General features: G+C 40.6%; 1 protein-coding gene across 8 annotated transcripts in view; it reads left to right on the plus strand.

Annotated features, from left to right (window-relative positions):
- dennd1a (DENN/MADD domain containing 1A) overlaps positions 1-21,716 on the plus strand; it is a 604,632-nt gene that overhangs the window by 365,662 nt on the left and 217,254 nt on the right. For all 8 annotated transcript variants that reach the window (XM_070862693.1, XM_070862695.1, XM_070862694.1 and 5 more), the window contains exon 11: positions 8,592-8,637. In XM_070862693.1, coding sequence (XP_070718794.1) covers positions 8,592-8,637 — 46 coding nt within the window. The remainder of the gene's footprint in view (positions 1-8,591; positions 8,638-21,716) is intronic.

Below are 21,716 nucleotides of genomic sequence, written 5' to 3' on the forward strand. Positions count from 1 at the left end.
TCAGAAAGGGGGATTGGAGTGGGGCGGGGGGGGGGGGGGGGGAATTCCCACGGAGGAGGTATCCGGGCGGCTTCTGTCGAGGAGGTTGTCGGGCTGGCCAGGTCTGCAGAGGTGGTGTTTGGGCGGGCCTCGCCAAGGAAGTTTTCGGGCTGGCCGCGAGGAGGACCCGAGTTAAGGACAGCGGCGGGGCCCCGAGGTCGGCAGGGTCATCGGGTCCGGATTCCGGAATATTTTATGGATTCCGGATGATCCAGCACTGATCGGTCTTGATTCTGGAACATTCTGGATTCGGGAACTCCGGGTTCTCGACGCTGCACCTGTACGTCTGAAATCTGGCAACCTTGGGACTGAGATTGTGCTGGGTTTTCGGGTTTTTCCATGTTTTGGACTTCGCTGTTGGCGCTCCTCGCCGCCCGCCGATCCTCCGCTCCTCGCTACCTGTGGCCCCCCGGCACTGCAGTTTTTACCGGCTTCCTCATCCCTCGCCGCCCAATGTCACCATCTTGGTTGCCTTAAAAATGTCCGGTTTTCAAACAGCCAGATTCGAGACGTTGTACCTCTATCAAAGTTTTTGCCTCAATTCACAAACCAAGCATTCTGTCTTGTCCTACCACAGAATGAGAAGAAATAATTGCACTATGATTTGTGGTACTTCAAAAGACAAGAATCCTGTTTTATAATAAACCATTTCAGCTTGGCTCATTTGGTAGTTCTTTTACTTGAACACGTAATGTAGGCTGACACTCCAGTGCAGTACTGAATTGTCAAGAGGTGACATCTGTTGAATCAGATGTTAAACCTAATCTGCCTGTTCAGGTTTCCATGGCACTATTTGAAGAAGAGCAAGGAGGTCTCTTGGTGTCCTGGCTAAAATTCTTCCTCCAGCCAGTGCCGTCAAAAACAGACTGGTAAGCTATTTGTCTCATTTGCTTTTTGTGGGATCTTGCTGTGTACAAGACTTTTAGTGAGTGGTCAGTATGAAGACCCTCTAAAGCTGAATGCAAGTATACAGCAATACACATCAGAAACATAACTGGCCCAGATTTCTTATCTTTACCACATTTTGAAGATGAAATGCCCTTTTGTGGAAAGGAATTCTTTGCTTTTGGAATGTCATAACTTACACTTTTAATTTTCTTATTCTATAGACTGCATATAAATATAAAATTTAGCCATCAAGCCATACATTTTGAAACATCTCCCTAAAGAAAACTATATACATATTTTTTTTAATGAACTTAAGGAATACTGTAGATACAAATGTAATGCACAGTTTTAACCAAGCTTAAAAGTGAGGATTGTGTAACATATTTTATGGAAAGCTTTCTAATATTAGTTGAAAGACATGTGTTTGTTTAGGGAATGATCTATTGGTATTTGACAGTGCAACATAAGAACTTTTGGGAAAAAAAGATACAGTTAACGAAATTATCAGAAAATTGTGCTAATACAGTTCAGCAACATGTTTTTCTAAATATTAATTGATGAAACTAACTTAGCTATGTACTTCTATTTGATACTTGTTCATGTTGTACTATGATTCATTGAATAATTCTATATTCCACAATCAGACTGCATTACCTATCATCATCAATTCATTTCCTACTTCTCACATTTGGCTACTCTTGATGGCTCCCCTGTGCATATGGAACATTCATTTAATGTTCTCAGACTCCTGCTAGTTTGTTCATCGTGTCTAAAGTGAATTTATTTGACATCTTAGCTGGACGTTTCCAGAGTAATTTTGAAGATTGAAAGCAAGATGTGATCTTGTTAATTAAGCTTTGTAGCCACAGATTTTCAATATAAGCTGTGTGACAGCTTTTGTTCCTATCTGGCTTCTGAACATATTAAAAAATTACCAGTTTTCTTGGATGGAGTGGCCTTTCTGTTTCTATACAGTTCAGTGACCAGGGTTCCAGTAGACAAGACGTTTGCAGTCTCGAGACTTCCTGCCGTTGTCAAGGCCTTGCTCTTCTGACATCGAGCTGTCATTTTCCTGAATCTGCTTAATTAAAAACATGTTCGCTCTATGTCATCTGGAAAGGGTTTAGACTGTAAGACCTTTCTCTCAGTGATGTGTGAACATTCCTGTGGATAGCAGCTAAAACACATACATGAAATCTTATTTATGCACCAAAGTAAACTGCTTCATGTCGAGAAACCATAATGTGACACTTCTCAGTATTTTAGTAGTATTCTCGGCCAACCAGAGCTGTTGTCCACTTATTATTTTGCATGGCAGATGTGAAATTGTGTGTTGCTATAAATGAAGTGAAAGTTAAAACCTTTGGGGTTGTGTTGGAAATATGTGAATTTTACCTTTGACATTATTTTCCAAAATTCATCATCTCAGCCAGTTAGCTGGACAGAAGTAGGTACGACAGTCTATTCATAATTCAAATGATTTGGTAATCATGTCTTTAAGCACTAAATTTCGCTTTGCTGTGTTAATTTATTTAATTGCTTAATTCAATTAATCGATTAGTGAAATTTTTTAACAAAAATCAGGATTATCAGGAGTAGACTATATGTATTGAAAAAACATTCCATTATTCTAGCTCTTGTGAAAATAATGTGTTTTTAAACATGAGATACAAATGTAAAAGCATTTTTATAACCTCGAGAGTAGTGCACAATTACAAAGAGAGTGCATTAAGTTGGCTCATTTTTTTAAAATTTTGCTTCGGTTATACCCACACTTTCGCAGAAATAACTCCAAAAAGAGAAACTGAAGTTCTTTACCATTTTACATTATTGCATTGGAATGCCTTTGTTTCTGCTCCCTTCCATCTGAGGAAACTGGGTTTTATTTTGAATTGGAAAAAATCTCAGGTGTAGTCAGTACAGCTCTCATCTTTTAGACAAGCCACTTGTAGACCATTTAGACAATGTTCCCATCAGCATCAACAGAAAGCTTCCAAGTCACTCCAATCAGGATTCTTCTCTTCATATAGAATCAGCGATAGAGACGCAGCACTGCTTTTGGATCTTGGGATTGATGGCAGCAACCATCAGCAATCTGACATAACACTCTATGAAGCCTTTGTAGACTAATCTTCCAATGCAGTAATCACTAGCATACTTTCCATTATCCCAAAACATAAACCATTGATCAGGAAGTTTGTAATGACCTAAATCAAGAGACAAGCGTTTTATCGGTGGATAACAAATGCACTTTATATCGCTCGTCTTCAAGTGGGTGCCTCCCTCACAGGACAAGGTCTAGACCTGTGGATTATGGTCCCAAACATATAAATCCTGGCACATAAACAGATTTGAACTTTGGGCAGTCTGATTATCATTTCAGCATTTCTTTCTTCTGTAGATTGGTATTATTGTAGTAGTCAGGTACATAAACAAATGGTAGGTTAACTGCACACCTAGTCTTATCACAACAGCATGTGAACCTTTCGCTGGTTTAACAAAACCCACACAGATATGTCTGTTGAACACCTTGTGGAGGTACCTTAGCAAGGACAAGTTCCATCTCATTACTGGACACTGAAAGCAGAAGTGTAATGATATGTTATTAAAATACAAGATTGTTGCTCTTCTGGAACAGGAAATTTCCGTATGTATTTTCTTCTTCCATCACAAAACACAGCAGAAGAATTAAATGTTTCTCATCATTTTCTATTGATTGGAGAAGATTTGGTTCATGGAACTTCCAGGCACTCAGCATGAATCGATTCTTCTGGATTCTGTAAAGGGTCTGTTGATTTAGATCAAGCACTACCTGGAAATCAGCAAGTCTCTGAGCTTTGAACTGGCAAGGTGGTTGCTGAGAGGGCTGGCCTAGAGGAGCACAGAAAAAATTAGATATCAGTTTTTACCTCCAATATAAATGTACTTAGCTTGCTTTAGCTCATTACACCATATAGCAGCCCAGCTGAGAACTAACAAATCTCATTCAGTTGAGGCAACGGAGTTCAGGTAACCGATAGCACTGAGCTCATAGCTTCCTGCTTGTGAGTTAGACTTCTAACTGATTGAACTGAGGTTCCCTCAAAAGCATAGACTTTCGAGGCAAAACCTATTCTCATTCACTTTGAAAGCAAGTTCTTGGAAGTGCACAATAAGAAGGGTAATTTTCATTAATTCTGCAGTCCGTACGTAAAAGGCACTTTTTGCGATGGGTTAATTAAGTCACCACACCCAGATGAACGGTGTACAATGCAGAAGCGCTATTGACATCATCTGTATGCTCCTTAATCTTAGCTTGACAAACGCTGTACTAATCTATTATTTGTTTAGCTAAACATAGCTTAACATTTTGTACTGAATCAGCTGCTTAAGCATAAAAAGTGTAAAATAGTTCTCAACTGCACTACTAGTATTATTACAAGTTTGTTAGTGAAATATTTCATGGCCACAGTGAAAATATTTTATTATGTTTACAGAAGTCAGCTCATGATCTTAAGCAGATTAACTGCTTTAGTGTGCAATAAACGAATGAATGCCTGAAATGTTTGCACCTTTGTAGTATAAATAGGATACATAATGGAGCACAAAATATTCATTTATTACATGATAAAGCTTGAGTGATCCCCAGAAATCTCAACAAGCATGACAACTGCCAATGGAACACTGCTCATAATTTATTTGCAAGAACCATGTGTACCATAATTATTGATTTGCACACATTCACTTAAAACATTTTCTGACCCTTTAGGAGATGGACCTAATATTACATATAATGTAAAAAAAATTGCATCAGAGATATTGACATAAGCCAGAAGTTATGTATACAACCATACAGCCAGGACTTTTCAGTGCTTGAGAAACAGTTAATGCTGCTAAGGGTAAGATAAGTGGTTATCAGCTAACTCTGTCATTCACTGCTGAGAATCGCTTGCATATTTCGCTTCTGATTTTGCAATTCGTGACTACAAAACCACACTCACCAGTAAAATACATAGATGGTAGTAGAAAAGTTACGGTAATTCAGTTGAACAATTGCAATCATATCAAACCACGAGGATGAATATTGAATCAAATGTAATTGCTAACAGGTTCAAGAGAAGACTCAAATTGAATTATAACCTTCTATTCAAGGTCAAATATGTATGTAGATTGTGGTATTTCCTGCAGTTTTGCTTGGTTACCATGGAAGATCACGGAGTAATGTTTGAGTTTAAACCATTTCACTTCCTTCAGGACATCACATAAGTGCAGTGTAATCTTCCATAAGGCAACAGTACATGTTTGTGGGCGCAACTGTAACAGTAGACCGAACAGCCTTATTTCATTCTGCATTATTTTATGCTTTTACTCCCCATCAGTTATGCATTAACAAATAAAAGAAAATCTTTAATATATTAAAAGTCTTGCGACTAGCATGCACTTGATGTTCACATATATTGTCTGTGTTATGCCTGGGGCAACACCTGGATAATCTGTGTATACTACATTATACTTACTTTTCATACCTATATTTTTATTATGTTCCAATATTTTAATTTCAAATTTCTTGGCCTGTTTTAATTTAACATTCTTTAAATGGAGTCTCTGTTGCCAGCATAGGCCTCAGTTGCACCCACAGCTGGCACAGTTTTGCCATGCCTAGTGTCTCATTTCTTTAGCCTCAGAACACCCTTCCCTCCCTCCCTCTCCTCCAGACCTTCCCAGCCCAGCTACACAAATCCAAAAAGTGGTCTCCCCCACAGCCCCCCCTCTCCCTGCCCACTCCCCATCAGACCTTCCCAGACCCAGAAATCTCGAAGCTGCCACCAAATCCTGGGCTTCAAAAGCCTGTCCCTGACCTTGAATGGGAAACATCTTTTGGTGTGGGGGTGAGTATTGGCTTTCTTTTCCAGGCACAAGAATTTCAAGAGCATTCGCTGGGCAGAAGTTGGGCAAATAATCCATCTACCTGCCTGCAAATGCCCTTTTCTGTCAGATTCGGATTCTTACACATAATTACACATCTCCTACCTATCTAAAACTGAGACTATCTCTCAGTTTTCTAGCTTTCAAAGAGATAAAAGATTAACATGAAATAACATATATTAATAATCAAGGAAATAGGTTGCTAAATTTGATCCCCAAAACACTCATTGCCCCTACTACTTTCCACCACCTCCCAGTAGGATAGCACACAATGAAAACAGAGTTCTATCTACACCTGGGGTTGGAAAATTGGAAAAGAATCAACCCTCAATGGCAGACTCAATCCAATACCTGAACCAGTCAGATCTGCATTACTTAAGGTCCATGTTGAATATTGGCCAGCCAGCCCAGTTGGTCTCACAGGGGCGAACCTGTACTCTACAAGCCATTGGATGGGATGGTGCTAGCTGGGTAAGTAGTGGGAAAGTTACAAATGCTTTATGTTGGTAAGATGTGCAGTTTTAGCTGGGTAACTCAGCTGAAATGGATTCAGTCAAAAGTAAGTAGGATTCACACCAATTATGGAAAACCAAGGATTTATTTTGTGGGGGGAGGGAAGGAATTCTCCACGTATCAGCAAGTTCTCTGCCATCAGGCAGAACGTTGTACTTGAGGCAGAAATAAGGTTTGGTTTACATTTCTACCATTCCCTTACACCTTTTCCATGCTGTGTTGGGTGGAAGTAATTTCTGTACTGTCATAAAAATTGCTAGCTTAGGCTAGCTGTTGCTAAAATGTGCTTTACTTCACGAACCTTTAGACCCTTCTCTAAAATTTCCTCAACTTCAGGCTAACACAATTCTCTACTGGAACTGCAGCATTTCTACATGTGCAAAATTTAACTAAAACTGTTTCACATGCAGGGTAGGACAGAAAAGTACTTGTTTTCGGAAATACAATGTTACATACAAAATACAAAACGTTCAGATCCATCAGAACTAATAATGGAGGAATAGTTCAGCTGTTTGATGTTTATAACATAATAGTAAACCTATCCCTTACACACACTTACAACTCGCTGTAAGTATTGAACAGCAGAAATGTTCCACCTATATCAGTAAACCAATGATTCCTGTATATATTCATGAGTGCTGACATTTTATAACCTTAAAAACATCTATCCCCAATGTGCTTGTGAAGATTTATGATTGCAAAAAACTTTTTATATGTATTTGTAAAAGCAAACCACATGCTACATTAAAATGTAAAGGAAGGCAGAACTTTGCATAAACGACAGCTGCATTGGACAGTTGGTTCTGGAAATTCTTCAACAGGCCTGCCTTACATTGCACTGCCAAGTTGGAGCTCACGTTCCACTTTTGACTTTGGAGGGGAAAGTATCGTAGGCAAGAAAAAACACAGGATGCTCACTACTTTTCCATTCACAACTTGGATGCTCCATTTCCTTCCATTTCCTTGCATGTTGAAGTGAACTTCCAGTTTCTTTAACTGGCTGATCTTTTTACTTTCAAAGACTAGTTTCATGAATACTTTATGGACAAAGCTTCAGAGAGTTTTCATCTTTGACGCATGCTATATTGGGGAGTAAGAATAAGCTGTTAAATTTGAAGGCTAGGATTCGAGATAAATTTTCAATCGAGGCCCAGCATGAATTTTCGAGTACCATGTACATGGAAGTAGGTTTTTGATATGTTACTGCTTTTATTGCATGGAAATATTTAGACAATTTGTTCTTTTGATGGCTTTAACACATTCAACCTGTTGACTTGTGTAGGTTGTTCCCATTGTGAGTAGTCATGTTGCTTTCGTTATGTCTTGTGTTATTTCATTTATACATACATATACATCCATCTGTTTCTAGGGAGTACTATGTTCTTTTGTCGATCTATCTGTGAGATACTTTGAGGAGGAGAATGAAATAAAGTAGAGATTTTGATATGTGGAGGGTTTCCATTAATGTGGAATTGAAATTCTGGATTTAACAGTTTGTGCATGTGTACATTTATCTCTGGAGGATTTTGTAATGTGTCGTGGAACAGATTACTGGTTTTAAACAACCAACACTGAATCACAATGCGACTTCTGATGGATAAAATTGAATTTGCAATAACTATACTGTAATGTGTTTGGAAATTTCAGCACATGCTGTAAATATTGCGGTATTTTATATTCTTTGACATGATGGAGGTATAATTCGACTTTGGCGGTAGCGCACAATGGGCGCTAGTGAATTGGCAGCCCATTTTACACCCTGCCTGATTTTCTCCATTGGCTTTAATTACTTTTAAAAAAACATTAGGCAGCGTGTGAAACAGGCTGCCGATTCGGTATTGGCCGTTTAGCACCACGGCAGAAGTCGAATTTCATCCCCAATGACTTCAACTGTAATCTGTATTCTGGAATAGTTGTTGAGTGATCAGTGTACGTAATGAAGTGCCTTCGTGGTATCTCTTCTTAGGGTGTGCAAGTGTATGTTCTGATCAAGACAGCTGTAGCTCTACAGATCTGTACCTACTTTAAGAGAACAAAGATAACCATTCCTGTTTCATTCAACTGCAGATAACCTTCTCAAAATGGGTCTTTTAAAAAAAATTGTACCAACTAAGTAAGAATGCTGATGTAACTCGCATGATTTAGGATGATTTTAAATCATCTCTATTTCTGGAATTAATTATCAATCTGTTTATGAACACACAGGGTAATTGCAATGATTAACATATTCTTTTTCCTGTTTATAGTGCTCCAATGCCCTACCTCATAGGAGTGCATTCAAGTTTAATGGAGGTAAGCGTATTATGCTTTTATCATTGAAAATAAGTTACATTTCCAATATTTCTTTAAAGGCTTATGATTTATTTCTAATGATTTTAATGAAATACTGTATTTAAATCTTTCACATTTACACAAGTCAGCTTGTGTAAAGTTATAAAAGCAAACTACTGCGGATGTTGGAATAAAAACAGAAAATGCTGGAAATCTCAGCGGGTCAGGCAGCATCTGTGCCGAGAAACAGAGTTAACGTTTCAGGTCTGTGTCCCTTCGTCAGGTTCGTCATCTCTCCGAGATGCTGCCTGACCCACTGAGATTTCCAGCATGTCTGTTATGTGTAAGTTGTGAGATGTTTTCTTAATATTTCTCTTAAAGCGGACACCTTCAGAGCAAGTATTTAAAAGGAGCTATTAAAATTGTGATTGAAATTCAGTCTTCAGTTTTCTGAATTGATGCATTAAATACACTACAAGATTAAAAATATGAAATTTCTGTGGTCCATTAAAACCAGTGGAAAGTTCAGCATTTTACCCCTCAGTATATTTACTTACGGTTGGTTTGAGAAATACAAGAGATTTATTGCGATGTATGTATTAAGCACTCTTCTTGGGTTTTTTTCTGCTAGCATTTAAAAGCATAATTATTGCACACATCTTACCAGCGTTATTTTTACCAGGAGAAAATATTCAGGTTTAACTGCTATAGTGCAAAACAATCTTCATGTGCTCTTATGCTCTTGGCATTTTATGAACATAAAAACAAACAATGCTTGCCAAAATCTTAATAAATACATGTAGAATTGACTAAAAATGCAGTTCAAAACCATATTGTATGCATACTTTAATAAAGCAGATTGAGTACCTTTTACATCATAGATCTGAAGCCATGCTTTTTAGCTGCAGGCTATGTTTTCCTTTGCTTTTATCACAAACCAGGAAAGAGCTACTTAATCAGCCATTTGCTGCTAAGTAAAATAATACTGTTCTGGTGCCTTTTGTTCAGATTATCCAGCTGTATGTCTTTATTGTATAACTAAGCTTATCTATTAATAGTTAAATCTACATGATTTTGACTCCAGATTGGTGTTTTAAGTTTTTATCCATAGAAAGATTTAAAAAGCTGAAAAAAATGCCAATTTATTTAAAATTATTTAAACTTTTTTTTTTAAGTACGTAACATTTTCCATTTGTCCTTTGGTGTTCCCATTGCATGCCAGGCAGGCACACCGACCCCCAGACCTTTGCCAAAACAGCTCTTAAGCCAATTGTATGGACATGGACTCAGGAAAACAGGATAAGGTGGCTGGCCCTCTAAACATCCAAATGGCACTTCGCTAAAATGATACAGCTGGGATTGTAAATAAAGATACTCATTGGTCCACTTGAACGAGAAGATTTGTTCCCAGCACAGACTGCTGCATTTATTTTAACAACAACTAAATTACCAACAAGAATAAAATATGCCTCCTATAAGCAAATTTGTTCCTTTTTTAAGAAACAAAGCCGAAGATGGAGTGCTTTCAGTGCCAAGTACCCCTATAAATTTGTACAATTTGAAGAAATATATCTGCTTCCTGATACAAGAGGCTCAATTTTCTCCATCATTCTGCGCCTTTTTTTTGACGCTCGCTGTTTTTTTTTTGGAACAAACTAAAATCTGTAAGTTTCGCCAAAGTTTCTGCACCATCGTAAACTACTTACGGACGGTTTTTTTTTAGTTCCTGATTTTTTGACGTCACTGGGGGTGCCGGCTGCCTGCAGTGCCATTTAAGCGAGTTTGGCTAACTAGGATTTTTTCAAAAACGGCACAGTGCACCGTTCTGAAAAACCTTACGGGAACTTAAGAAAATCGGCGCAGAAGATCGAGTTCCACAGCAGGGATAGCAGCAGCACTAGGGGCAGTGGGCCATTCGGCCCAGGATAGGGTCGGCACCGGGGGCAGGGGCCATTCAGCCTGGAATAGGGGCGGCACCGGGGCTCTACGATTGCTGCATCTTTTATGTTTCACTTTGCAGCCTCAGCCCTTCAGTGCGTCCCTCGTTATCCTGGCAATCTCAGTTTTTCGATGCAGACCTTAAGCTCCATCCACAGACAATCTGCGCCGCTCCAAAATGAAAGTTTATTCCGGCGAAACTTGTAACTTTTTTTTGGCGCAGTCGGCCACTAAAAAATCGGATGTACCTCTACAACTGCGCCAAAAATCGGCAATGTGGAAAATTGACCCCATTATATCTAACAGTGCCAGATTTTTGCTTCCATGTAAACTTGCCCTTTCAGATGACACGCAAAGATCGCACGCATGTAAATATAGAAATTATTATTTTGGGTTAACTGAAGGCTGATCCTGAGGCCGGAACTAGAAATAGTGCTATCTGGGTCCTACTCTGTGCTATTAATTTTCCCACTGTGCTATCTAGCTTCCATGCTCATAAATGGAAGCATGCCAACCTGCTTGCATGCCAACCCCATAACCTACTTCGTCATTGCCAATTTTCTCAGTTCCTTTCTTAAGAGCCTTGCTGCAGGGCCATTCTGAGCTCAAGTGGTGCGTGTCAGCAGGCTAATTGACCATGGAGTGTGTCAAAGCACAGCTCCATCCTGCCCCACCCAGCATCCACACATACCTTCCAGTAAGTGTTGCTTGATAATGATCAGGAGTGGAGACCCTGGTTCTTTATTAGATTATCTAACGGTGCAGATTAGGGATTGAATTCAGAAATTTCTGGTCTGTAAGGCATGATGCTACAAACGGAAATACCATGAAAGGTTCATCAGGGAATATTACCTTATGAGCAACATAAATCTGTTAATTTAATGAATAAAGGTGAAGGACCAGGATTGTGGCTGAGCACTAATTTGATACACCATTGAGATTTCTGAGACTAAGTCTGCTGATGTACAATCATCATCATCATAGGCAGTCTCTCGGAATCGAGGAGGACTTGCTTCCACTCCCAAAGTGAGTTCTTTGATGGCTGAACAGTCCGATACGAGAGCCACAGACCCTGTTACAGGTGGGACAGACATTCGTCGAGGGAAGGGGTCGGTAGGACTGGTTCGCTGCGCGCTCCTTCCGCTGCCTGCGCTTGGCCTCTTCATGTTCTTTGCGTTGAGATTTGAAGAGCTCGACACCCTCCCGGATGGATTTTCTCCACCTCGGGCGGTCTTCGGCCAGGATCTCTCAGGCGTCAGTGGTGATGTTGCACTTCACCAGGGAGGCTTTGAAGGTGTCCTTATAACGTTTCCGCTGTCCTCCTTTGGCTCTTTTACTATGAAGGAGCTCCGCATAAAGCATTTGCTTAGGGAGTCTCGTATCTGGCATGCGTACTATGTGGTCTGCCCAGCGAAGCTGATGAGTGTGGTCAGTGCTTCAATACTGGGGAATTTGGCCTGGTTGAGGACACTGTGGATGCCATGTACAATGTGGATGCCATGGATGACCTCTGTCCAAGATGTTCACCCTCTACACTTTACAAAGATGAATGCTGCCACAAGACAGGGCATATTCCAGCATTGTCCAAGAAAATATTCCGCTCAAGCAATGACAGGCCTCTCATCTGCCATTCAAGATTTTTTATTTTCTGCATGAGGGAATCAGATTGGCCAGTTCTGGGATATTGTGCGCATGAATACAGGAATCATTATGGTGCTGCAGTCTGTTGCTATAGTGGCCATGGTTCTCCAAGCTAAGATAAAGATACCGTTATCCACAAGGGAAGCCAGACGTTGGCGTCAATTGCTTGTTCATTCAAATATAAGATACAAATATCTGGATACTGCATTATCAACAGAGGACCTTGCCTTGATATTGTTTGAAGTTTTTTATTGATCGACTTGAACACAGTAGGCAAGATCTTGGATAGATGATGCTGGAAATGACCCCTTTCCAAGGTGTAGATAATGCAGCAAAGCTCCTTGGACTGGTGCATGAAAATATATCCCTGATACATCACATGCGATTCTCAGTGCCTCCAACAGTAGAATTCTGGTTAGTTGTACAACAATGCTTTTGGAGCTTATGGGGCCTGCAGCACTGCAGTCTCTCACTAATCCAATTTTCTTGGAAAAAGGGTTTTCAGCACCACTGGCTATATTTGCTTCAAAAATCACTTCTAATCCTAAATATATATCATGTCCCCCATTGAATAGACAAATGGCAACTAAGAACTATGTTCTCAACAAGTACCTCCCTTCAGTTAGTAGTCTTCCAGCAGTTGGGCTATCTTGCGCATCCCAATTATACTTTTGTAAAATGGACATGAGAGATATTTTGAAGATAAATTTTAACGATGGGTTACTAAATATGTCTTTTTAAATTAAGAGATTGCTTAAAAAAAATTACTGTATGAACTTTCAGTATCTACTGTTAGTAATGTAATGTTTGCATTTAGTACATTTTCATTAAAAAAAAATAAACTTTTGAATATGTATTGTTAGACTAGTCAGCCAATTAATTACTAAATGACTGGTTCCATCTTTTTACAATCCTGAAAAATGTATAGGAAAAGCTGGATGGACATGAAATTCTAATAGTTAAATGAAAATCTTGTGAAGCTTCAGGTTCAACAGAATCACGTTTATTCACAAATGGATTCTTAGATAACAATAACTTCTTCATTTTATTAAGGCATTAGGTTTAGATGTGATGTATGGCTTAATTTGTTCTTCAGTGATTTTCCATAAATTTGTTCCGACCGTAAACCATTTCAAGATTCAAACAGTCGTCTATGTTAAGGTCAAAGGGCCCAAATTTCCCTAGGAGTGGCTCCGTTTTTTTTGGAGCAACTTGATTTTTCTGGAGCATCTTTTTAGTTGCAATTCTGGCCATTTAATTTGCACCAGTGTAAGTGAGTTAGTTAGGTATTTTTTTTAAGTTTAGTTTTTTCTTTCAAAAGGGGGCGTTACCAGCCACTTACACCTGTTTTGGCCATTTAAGCAAGTTTAACCACCTAAACGTTACTCCAAACTAACTTAGGCCAGCGTAAGTGGGCACTCTTGTACGTTCAGAAAAACCTTGCGGTGACTTAAGAAATCAGCGCAGGCAGCCAGAGATAGGAGGGGGGAAGGGGACCTTGCAAATCACTAAACACCTTCATAACAACATTAAAGAAGCATAAATACATTTAAAGCACCAAGCACTAAACAAAGCAGTACATTTGCACCAAGCACAAAAAGTAATAAGCAATTAATTAACAAATAAAAAATAGAAGGAACCCTGCACCTAAAGCACCAAGACCAAAGTAATAAGCAATCAATCAATCAGTAAATAACAAATAAAAAATAGAAGTCCTACCTTAGGGAACGCAGCAGGCCGCTGATGAGGGAACCTATTCAGCCAGGGCTAGGGACGGCGTGCATCGGGCCCCTCCCATACAGCCTGCAGTATGTACTCTCAGATTCGGCCTGCCAGGAGCTGCTGCACATGCGCGCTGACTCTAGCGCGCAAGTGCACAGGTCCCGGCACTGTTTTCAGTGCCGGGACCTGGCCCTGCCCCCCAATCCACTGGGCCACGCTACGCCATCACCGAGGAGAGGATGGGGAGCGGCCAGAATTGGGAGGAAGATTTTTGGCACGCTTGGAGGTGGACAAAAGCAGCGCACCTCGGTTGAGGGCATCAGAAAAAGAAGTTGGGGAAATTTGAGCCCATAGAGTATAGGTGATGTGTTGTTGAAAATTATTATAGAAATCCTGAAATGGTAGCTGGTGCCCTAGCTTTCCCATCATTGGTTGTCTTTATATGCAATTTTGCATATAAAGATTCTACAGATCCCTACACTTCATACATTTTCCTCTAAAGGTGGCTTCTCTTTATCTAATTTGTTCAACCTACATCTGATCATGGTCAGTCAATGAATCAGTATTAGAATCGCCTTACCACCTGTGTCTTTTTGGGCTTTATAAAGCCAGTACTCAGTATTAATACTTTTGTTATGTAAAAATGAAATGGATAAAAATGCTGTGGCTGAAACTTTTAAACTAAAGGGCAGAAAACGCTAGTGGGAGTTGTGTACAGACCACCAAACAGTAGTAGTGAGGTTGGGGACAGCATTAACAAGAAATTAAGGATGCGTGCAATAAAGGTACAGCAGTTATCATGGGCGACTTTAATCTACAAAAAGATTGAGCTAACCAAACTGGTAGCAGTACGGTGGAGGAGGATTTCCTGGAGTGTATTAGGGATGGTTTTCTGGACTAATATGTCGAGGAACCAACTGGAGGGCCATCCTAGACTGGGTGATGTGTAATGAGAAAGGACTAATTAGCAATCTTGTTGTGCGAGGCCCCTTGGGGAAGAGTGACCATAACATGGTAGAATTCTTTATTAAGATGGAGAGTGACACAGTTAATTCAGAGAATATGGTCCTGAACTTAAGGAAAGGTAACTTCGATGGTATGAGACGTGAATTGGCGAGAATAGACTGGCGAGTGATACTTAAAGGGTTGATGGTGGATAGGCAATGGCAAACATTTAAAAATCACGTGGATGAACTTCAACAATTGTACATCTCTGTCTGGAGTAAAAATAAAATGGGGAAGGTGGCTCAACCGTGGCTAACAAGGGAAATTAAGGATAGTGTTAAATCCAAGGAAGAGGAATATAAATTGGTCATAAAAAGCAGCAAACCTGAGGACTGGGAGAAATTTAGAATTCAGCAGAGTAAGACTAGGGTTTAATTAGAAGGGGGAAAATAGAGTATGAGAGGAAGCTTGCTGGGAACATTAAAAACTGACTGCAAAAGCTTCTATAGATATGTGAAGAGAAAAAGATTAGTGAAGACAAACGTAGCTCCCTTGCAGTCAGATTCAGGTGAATTTATAATGGGGAACAAAGAAATGGCAAACCAGCTGAACAAATACTTTGGTTCTGTCTTCATGAAGGAAGACACAAATAACCTTCCGGATGTATTAGGGGACCGAGGGTTGAGTGAGAAGGAGGAACTGAAGGATATCCTTATTAGGTGGGAAATTGTGTTAGGGAAATTGATGGGATTGAAGGCCGATAAGTCCCCAGGGCCTGATAGTCTGCATCCCAGAGTACTTGGGGAAGTGGCCCTAGAAATAGTGGATGCATTGGTGATCATTTTCCAACAGTCTATCGACTCGATCAGTTCCCATGGACTGGAGGGTAGCTAATGCAAACACCACTTTTTAAAAAAGGAAGGAGAGAAAGCGGGTAATTATAGACTGGTTAGCCTGACATCAGTAATGGGGGAAAAGAGTGGAATCAATTATTAAAGATGAAATAGCAGTGCATTTGGAAAGCAGTGACAGGATCGGTCCAAGTCAGCATGGATTTATGAACGGGAAGTCATGCTTGACAAATCTTCTGGAATTTTTTGAGGATATAACTAGTAGAGTGGACAAGGGAGAACCAGTGGATGTGGTATATTTGGACTTTCAAAAGGCTTTTGACAAGGTTCCACACAAGAGATTGGTGTGCAAAATCAAAACGCATGGTATTGGGGGTAATGTACTGACGTGGATAGAGAACTGGTTGGCAGACAGGAAGCAGAGTGTCGGGATAAACGGGTCCTTTTCAGAATGACAGGCAGTGACTAGTGGGGTGCCGCAGGGCTCAGTGCTGGAACCCCAGCTATTTACAATATACATTAATGATTTAGATGAAGGAATTGAGTGTAATATCTCCAAGTTTGCAGATGACGCTAAACTAGGTGGCGGTGTGAGCTGTGAGGAAGATGCTAAGAGCCTACAGAGTGACTTGGACAGGTTAGGTGCATGGGCAAATGCATGGTAGCTGCAGTATAACGTGGATAAAAACACGAAGGCAGAACATACCATTTGCCGCCTTCACCGCCTGCTGTACCTGCATGCCAACTTTCAAGGACTGATGAACCATGACGCCCAGGTTTCGCTGCACCTCCCCTTTTCCTAATCTGCTGCCATTCAGATAATATTCAGCCTTCGTTGACCTTCATAGCTAGGGGATTTGAGTATAGGAGCAGGGAGGTCTTACTGCAGTTGTACAGGGCCTCGGTGAGGCCTCACCTGGAATATTGTGTTCAGTTTTGGACTCTTAATCTGAGGAAGGAAGTTCTTGCTATTGAGGGAGTGCAGCGAAGGTTCACCAGACTGATTCCCGGGATGGCTGGACTGACATATGAGGAGAGACTGGTTCGACTGGGCCTTTATTCACTAGAATTTAGAAGGACGAGAGGGGATCTCATAGAAACATATAAAATTCTGACGGGACTGGACAGGTTAGATGCAGGAAGAATGTTCCCGCTGTTGGGGAAGTCCAGAACCAGGGGACACAGTTTAAGGATAAGGGGTAAGCCATTTAGGACTGAGATGAGGAGAAACTTCTTCACTGAGAGAGTTGTTAACCTGTAGAATTCCTAACCACAGAGAGTTGTTGATGCCAGTTCATTGGATATATTCAAGAGGGAGTTAGATGTGACCCTTATGGCTAAAGGGATCGAGGGGTATGGAGAGAAAGCAGGAAAGGGGTACTGAGGTGAATGATCAGCCATGATCTTATTGAATGGTGGTGCAGGCTCAAAGGGCCGAATGGCCTACTCCTGCACCTATTTTCCATGTTTCCATATTTTTACAGAATATTTGTATACTTACTTTAGTAAGCAGCTAAACCAAAGTATATTAAGTGATAAATGTCTTACTACACGGAATGTATATATCTGCTACCATTTCCTTGAACTATAGGCAAGGCAGAATTTTCCATATCCAGTAAATAGGATACAATCTATGTTGACAATGAAAATGGTTTTCAAATAGGCAATTATAATTGATTATCGTTCGATAAATATATCTGTCTTGAAATTCGCCAAAATAAAATAGAAACATTGGTGCTTAGCTAATATTGGGGTAGAAATTATGATCGGAGGCGGATACCCCTGACCTGCAAAAAAATCTCCAATTTACCTGGTGATCCGGAAGGTTCGGAGATTTGCGGTCCGGCTATCCGCTGGTAGAGGCCCGCATATCTCGAGCGCATCACGTGGGCTTGGGCAACCAATCAAAGAATAGCACCTCCATTCATTCATACATACAGGGTTTCCGTTTGTAAGGAACTCCCATAAGTATGTATGGGGATCACTTTAAAAAAAAAAATACACGAACACATGAAATAAATAAATAAAATTGCATATTTAAAATTAATTAAAATTAAACATTTTAAACAAAATTTAGATATTTTGGAAAAAAAATATTGTTTTAACGGGGGTTATTGGGGCTAAAAAAATAAACTTGCCTCATTGGACAGGATTTTTAATGCATAAATGAGTGATAACATTTTATCATTTTATTTTTCTATTTTTAAACTCTGACGCTGTCAGGCGTAAGAATTTCAAGGGCATTCGCTTGGTAGAACTCAACGCCCTTGAATGCCCTTTTTTTTCGGCTTTGTACGATCTGTCAGTTCCGGGTTTCAGCGCACACGCAGTGCGTGCCTATACCCAGAACTTGCTGGGGCCCCTACGGGCAGATGTGCGACTTCGTACGCACCCGGAGTGGATGCAAATTCAGTCTCATTGTGTTGGACTGATATAAGGGGTCTAAATTTTGATTAAAGTGTATGAAATTAAAACCAGATTAATAACAAGATTAAAATCTTGTTATAACAGCATAGCATTTTGCAGAGTGTTTAGATTGTGGCTTATTTTGTGGCTGGATAGTCCTGAGTATTTTTAATCCATAATAATGTGTGAATCTTGGGATTCTGTCAGTTCATTGTAACTTGTATATATGATTACATGTTGGGCAACTTTCAGAATGACAGCTCTTGGGTACCTAAAGCTTTATGATTTGATACAATAATTAAAAGCTGAAGAATTTCCAATATTTTTTCCCCACAGACCAATGTATCAACAGATTTTGTGGTTTTTTTTAAAAAGGAAGGTAATATTGTCATCTTGCCAAATATATAAATAAAATAATTTGGCCTAAATTTATCAAATGTAATAAATCTTTACCATTTACTTAAAAAAAAAATGGAATTTCATGGCTACAATAAGAGAAAAAAAACCTGAACAAAAATATAAATAAAGAGAAAGCATAGCTGTAACAATAACAATTTTAGACGCTTGTTTGTAGCAATAAAACACCAGATACGAGATTAAGGCAATGAACAACAACTTAAAATATAATAAAAACTAGTGTCGTGAAGTCTTGACCAGGACTGAGTCAACCATAGGAGGCCTATGAGGAAATGAGTGTAGGGTTAGCTCTCAATTCTGAATCAGATGGACATTAGAACATGGAGCGGAACTTTGAACTTCGTCAGCGGGTGGATGTGGATCGGCCAATCAGGTAAAGTCAATCGGGGGAGAGTAAAATGGGGAGCCGATCCATTGCCTCCTGTTTTACTCCATGGCAAAGTTGGTTGTTTAATTATTTGCTGTTTGTGGGATCTTGCTGTGTTTGTTGACATAACAATAGTGACTGCATTTCAAAAGTAATCCATTGATTGTAAAATACTTTATTTTCTTTCTCTCCCTCTATTTGTTCCTTACCACTTTCTCTTTCTCTTTTTCTTTCATAGAAACATAGAAACATAGAAAATAGGTGCAGGAGCAGGCCATTCAGCCCTTCTAGCCTGCACCACCATTCAACGAGTTCATGGCTGAACATGAAACTTCAGTACCCACTTCCTGCTTTCACGCCATACCCCTTGATCCCCCGAGTAGTAAGGACTTCATCTAACTCCCTTTTGAATATATTTAGTGAATTGGCCTCAACTACTTCCTGTGGTAGAGAATTCCACAGGTTCACCACTCTCTGGGTGAAGAAGTTTCTCCTTATCTCGGTCCTAAATGGCTTACCCCTTATCCTTAGACTGTGACCCCTGGTTCTGGACTTCCCCAACATTGGGAACATTCTTCCTGCATCCAACCTGTCCAAACCCGTCAGAATTTTAAACGTTTCTATGAGGTCCCCTCTCACTCTTCTGAACTCCAGTGAATACAAGCCCAGTTGATTCAGTCTTTCTTGATAGGTCAGTCCCACCATCCCGGGAATCAGTCTGGTGAATCTTCGCTGCACTCCCTCAACAGCAAGTATGTCCTTCCTCAAGTTAGGAGACCAAAACTGTACACAATACTCCAGGTGTGGCCTCACCAAGGCCCTGTACAACTGTAGCAACACCTCCCTGCCCCTGTACTCAAATCCCCTCGCTATGAAGGCCAACATGCCATTTGCTTTCTTAACCGCCTGCTGTACCTGCATGCCAACCTTCAATGACTGATGTACCATGACACCCAGGTCTCGTTGCACCTTCCCTTTTCCTAATCTGTCACCATTCAGATAATAGTCTGTCTCTCTGTTTTTACCACCAAAGTGGATAACCTCACATTTATCCACATTATACTTCATCTGCCACGCATTTGCCCACTCACCTAACCTATCCAAGTCACTCTGTAGCCTCATAGCATCCTCCTCGCAGCTCACACTGCCACCCAACTTAGTGTCATCCGCAAATTTGGAGATACTACATTTAATCCCCTCGTCTAAATCATTAATGTACAATGTAAACAGCTGGGGCCCCAGCACAGAACCCTGCGGTACCCCACTAGTCACTGCCTGCCATTCCGAAAAGTACCCATTTACTCCTACTCTTTGCTTTGCTTCCTGTCTCTTCTATCTTTCTCTTTCTCTTTATTTCTCTTTCTCTATTTCTCTTTTTTTTCTCTCTTTTTCTCCTCTTTCTTTCTTAGGAAACAGAAGAGTTTGCATTTATATGCATCCTTTTACACCCTCAGGTTATTCATTGTGCTTCACAACCAATGTAGCCACTTTTGTAATTGTAGCCAATTTCCAGACAAAAAGGTCCAACAAACAACAATAAGATAAATAACTAGGTGTAATCTGTTTTCAGTGGGAGGTAAATGTTGGCCAGAACACTCGGAGAAGTGAAAACGGTGACAAGGCAGACCCGGGTAACTATATGCCCATCAGTTTAACATCAGTAAGAGGGAAGATGCTTGAAAAAAATCATAAGGGATGCAATATATGAATCATCATCATGGACAGTCCCTCGAATCGAGGATGACTTGCTTCTATGTCAAAAAGTTCACAGGTGTTTCAGTGAAGGACCTAAAATTCCAGGTCCCGAACTAAATCTTGAAGGGTGGATTTTTTAACGTGTGGTGACCGTTGCACACCAACCACCACACGGGCTTGACAGAGCTAGGTTTTGGTCCAGTGGCAAGGGTTAACCAAGACGACTGGAGACCAGCTCTGCTGCACGGACCTAGTGCGCACACATATCGCAGTGTGGGCTGGCCCGTGCTGCCCCTATCCCTCGCCTCTTCTGGGCCCCGAACTCACGCCTCTCCTGGGCCCCAATCCCGTCCCTCTACAATCTTTCGCCTCTACCTTGTCGCTCCTCCTGTACCTGCCCAAGCTCCAATCACTGACCTGGACCTTGGTGACGTCCTTTTTCACTGCCTTTGCTCTCCTGCTCCAGCACCTGCTGTTCCCTGGAGTAGCACGCCGCCACACTGCTCCTTCCACTCCCCGGCCTGCTCTGATGGTGCTCACAGGCCGGGGCCCGCTCATGAATATGTGAATACTTGGATAGGGAGGCACATATTCGGAAACCCAACATGCCTTCATAAAAAAAAGAGGTCATGTCTCACAAATCTAATTATATTTTTTGAATACGTTACCATGTTGGTGGATGAGGGAAGCCCAGTAGACATTGTCTATTTAGATTTCCAAAAAGCTTTTGACTAGGTACCGCACAAGAGGCTTCTCTATAAGATTGGAGCCTCTGGTATTAGTGGAAATATATTGTGCTGGATACAGAACTGGCTGGCAGGACGCAGGGAAAGTGTAGTTATAGATGAATTTGGATCTGTTTGGAGACCAATCACCAGTGGTGTCCCGCAGGGATCAGTGTTGGAAACGTTGCTTTTTACTATTTTTATTGATGATCTGGATTCAGGGGTTGGCGGCACAATTTGCACATTTGCCGATGATACCAAGACCTGTGCGAGTGCTAGAACTGTAGAAGAGGCTCGTTTGATTCAGGCAGATCTTAATGTGTTGGGAGACTGGGCTCATGACTGGAAAATGATGTGTAACTTAGATAAGTGCAGTGTTGTACATGTGGGCAG

Source organism: Pristiophorus japonicus, chromosome 20 (assembly GCF_044704955.1).
Source record: "Pristiophorus japonicus isolate sPriJap1 chromosome 20, sPriJap1.hap1, whole genome shotgun sequence".
Taxonomy (NCBI): Eukaryota; Metazoa; Chordata; class Chondrichthyes; family Pristiophoridae; genus Pristiophorus; species Pristiophorus japonicus.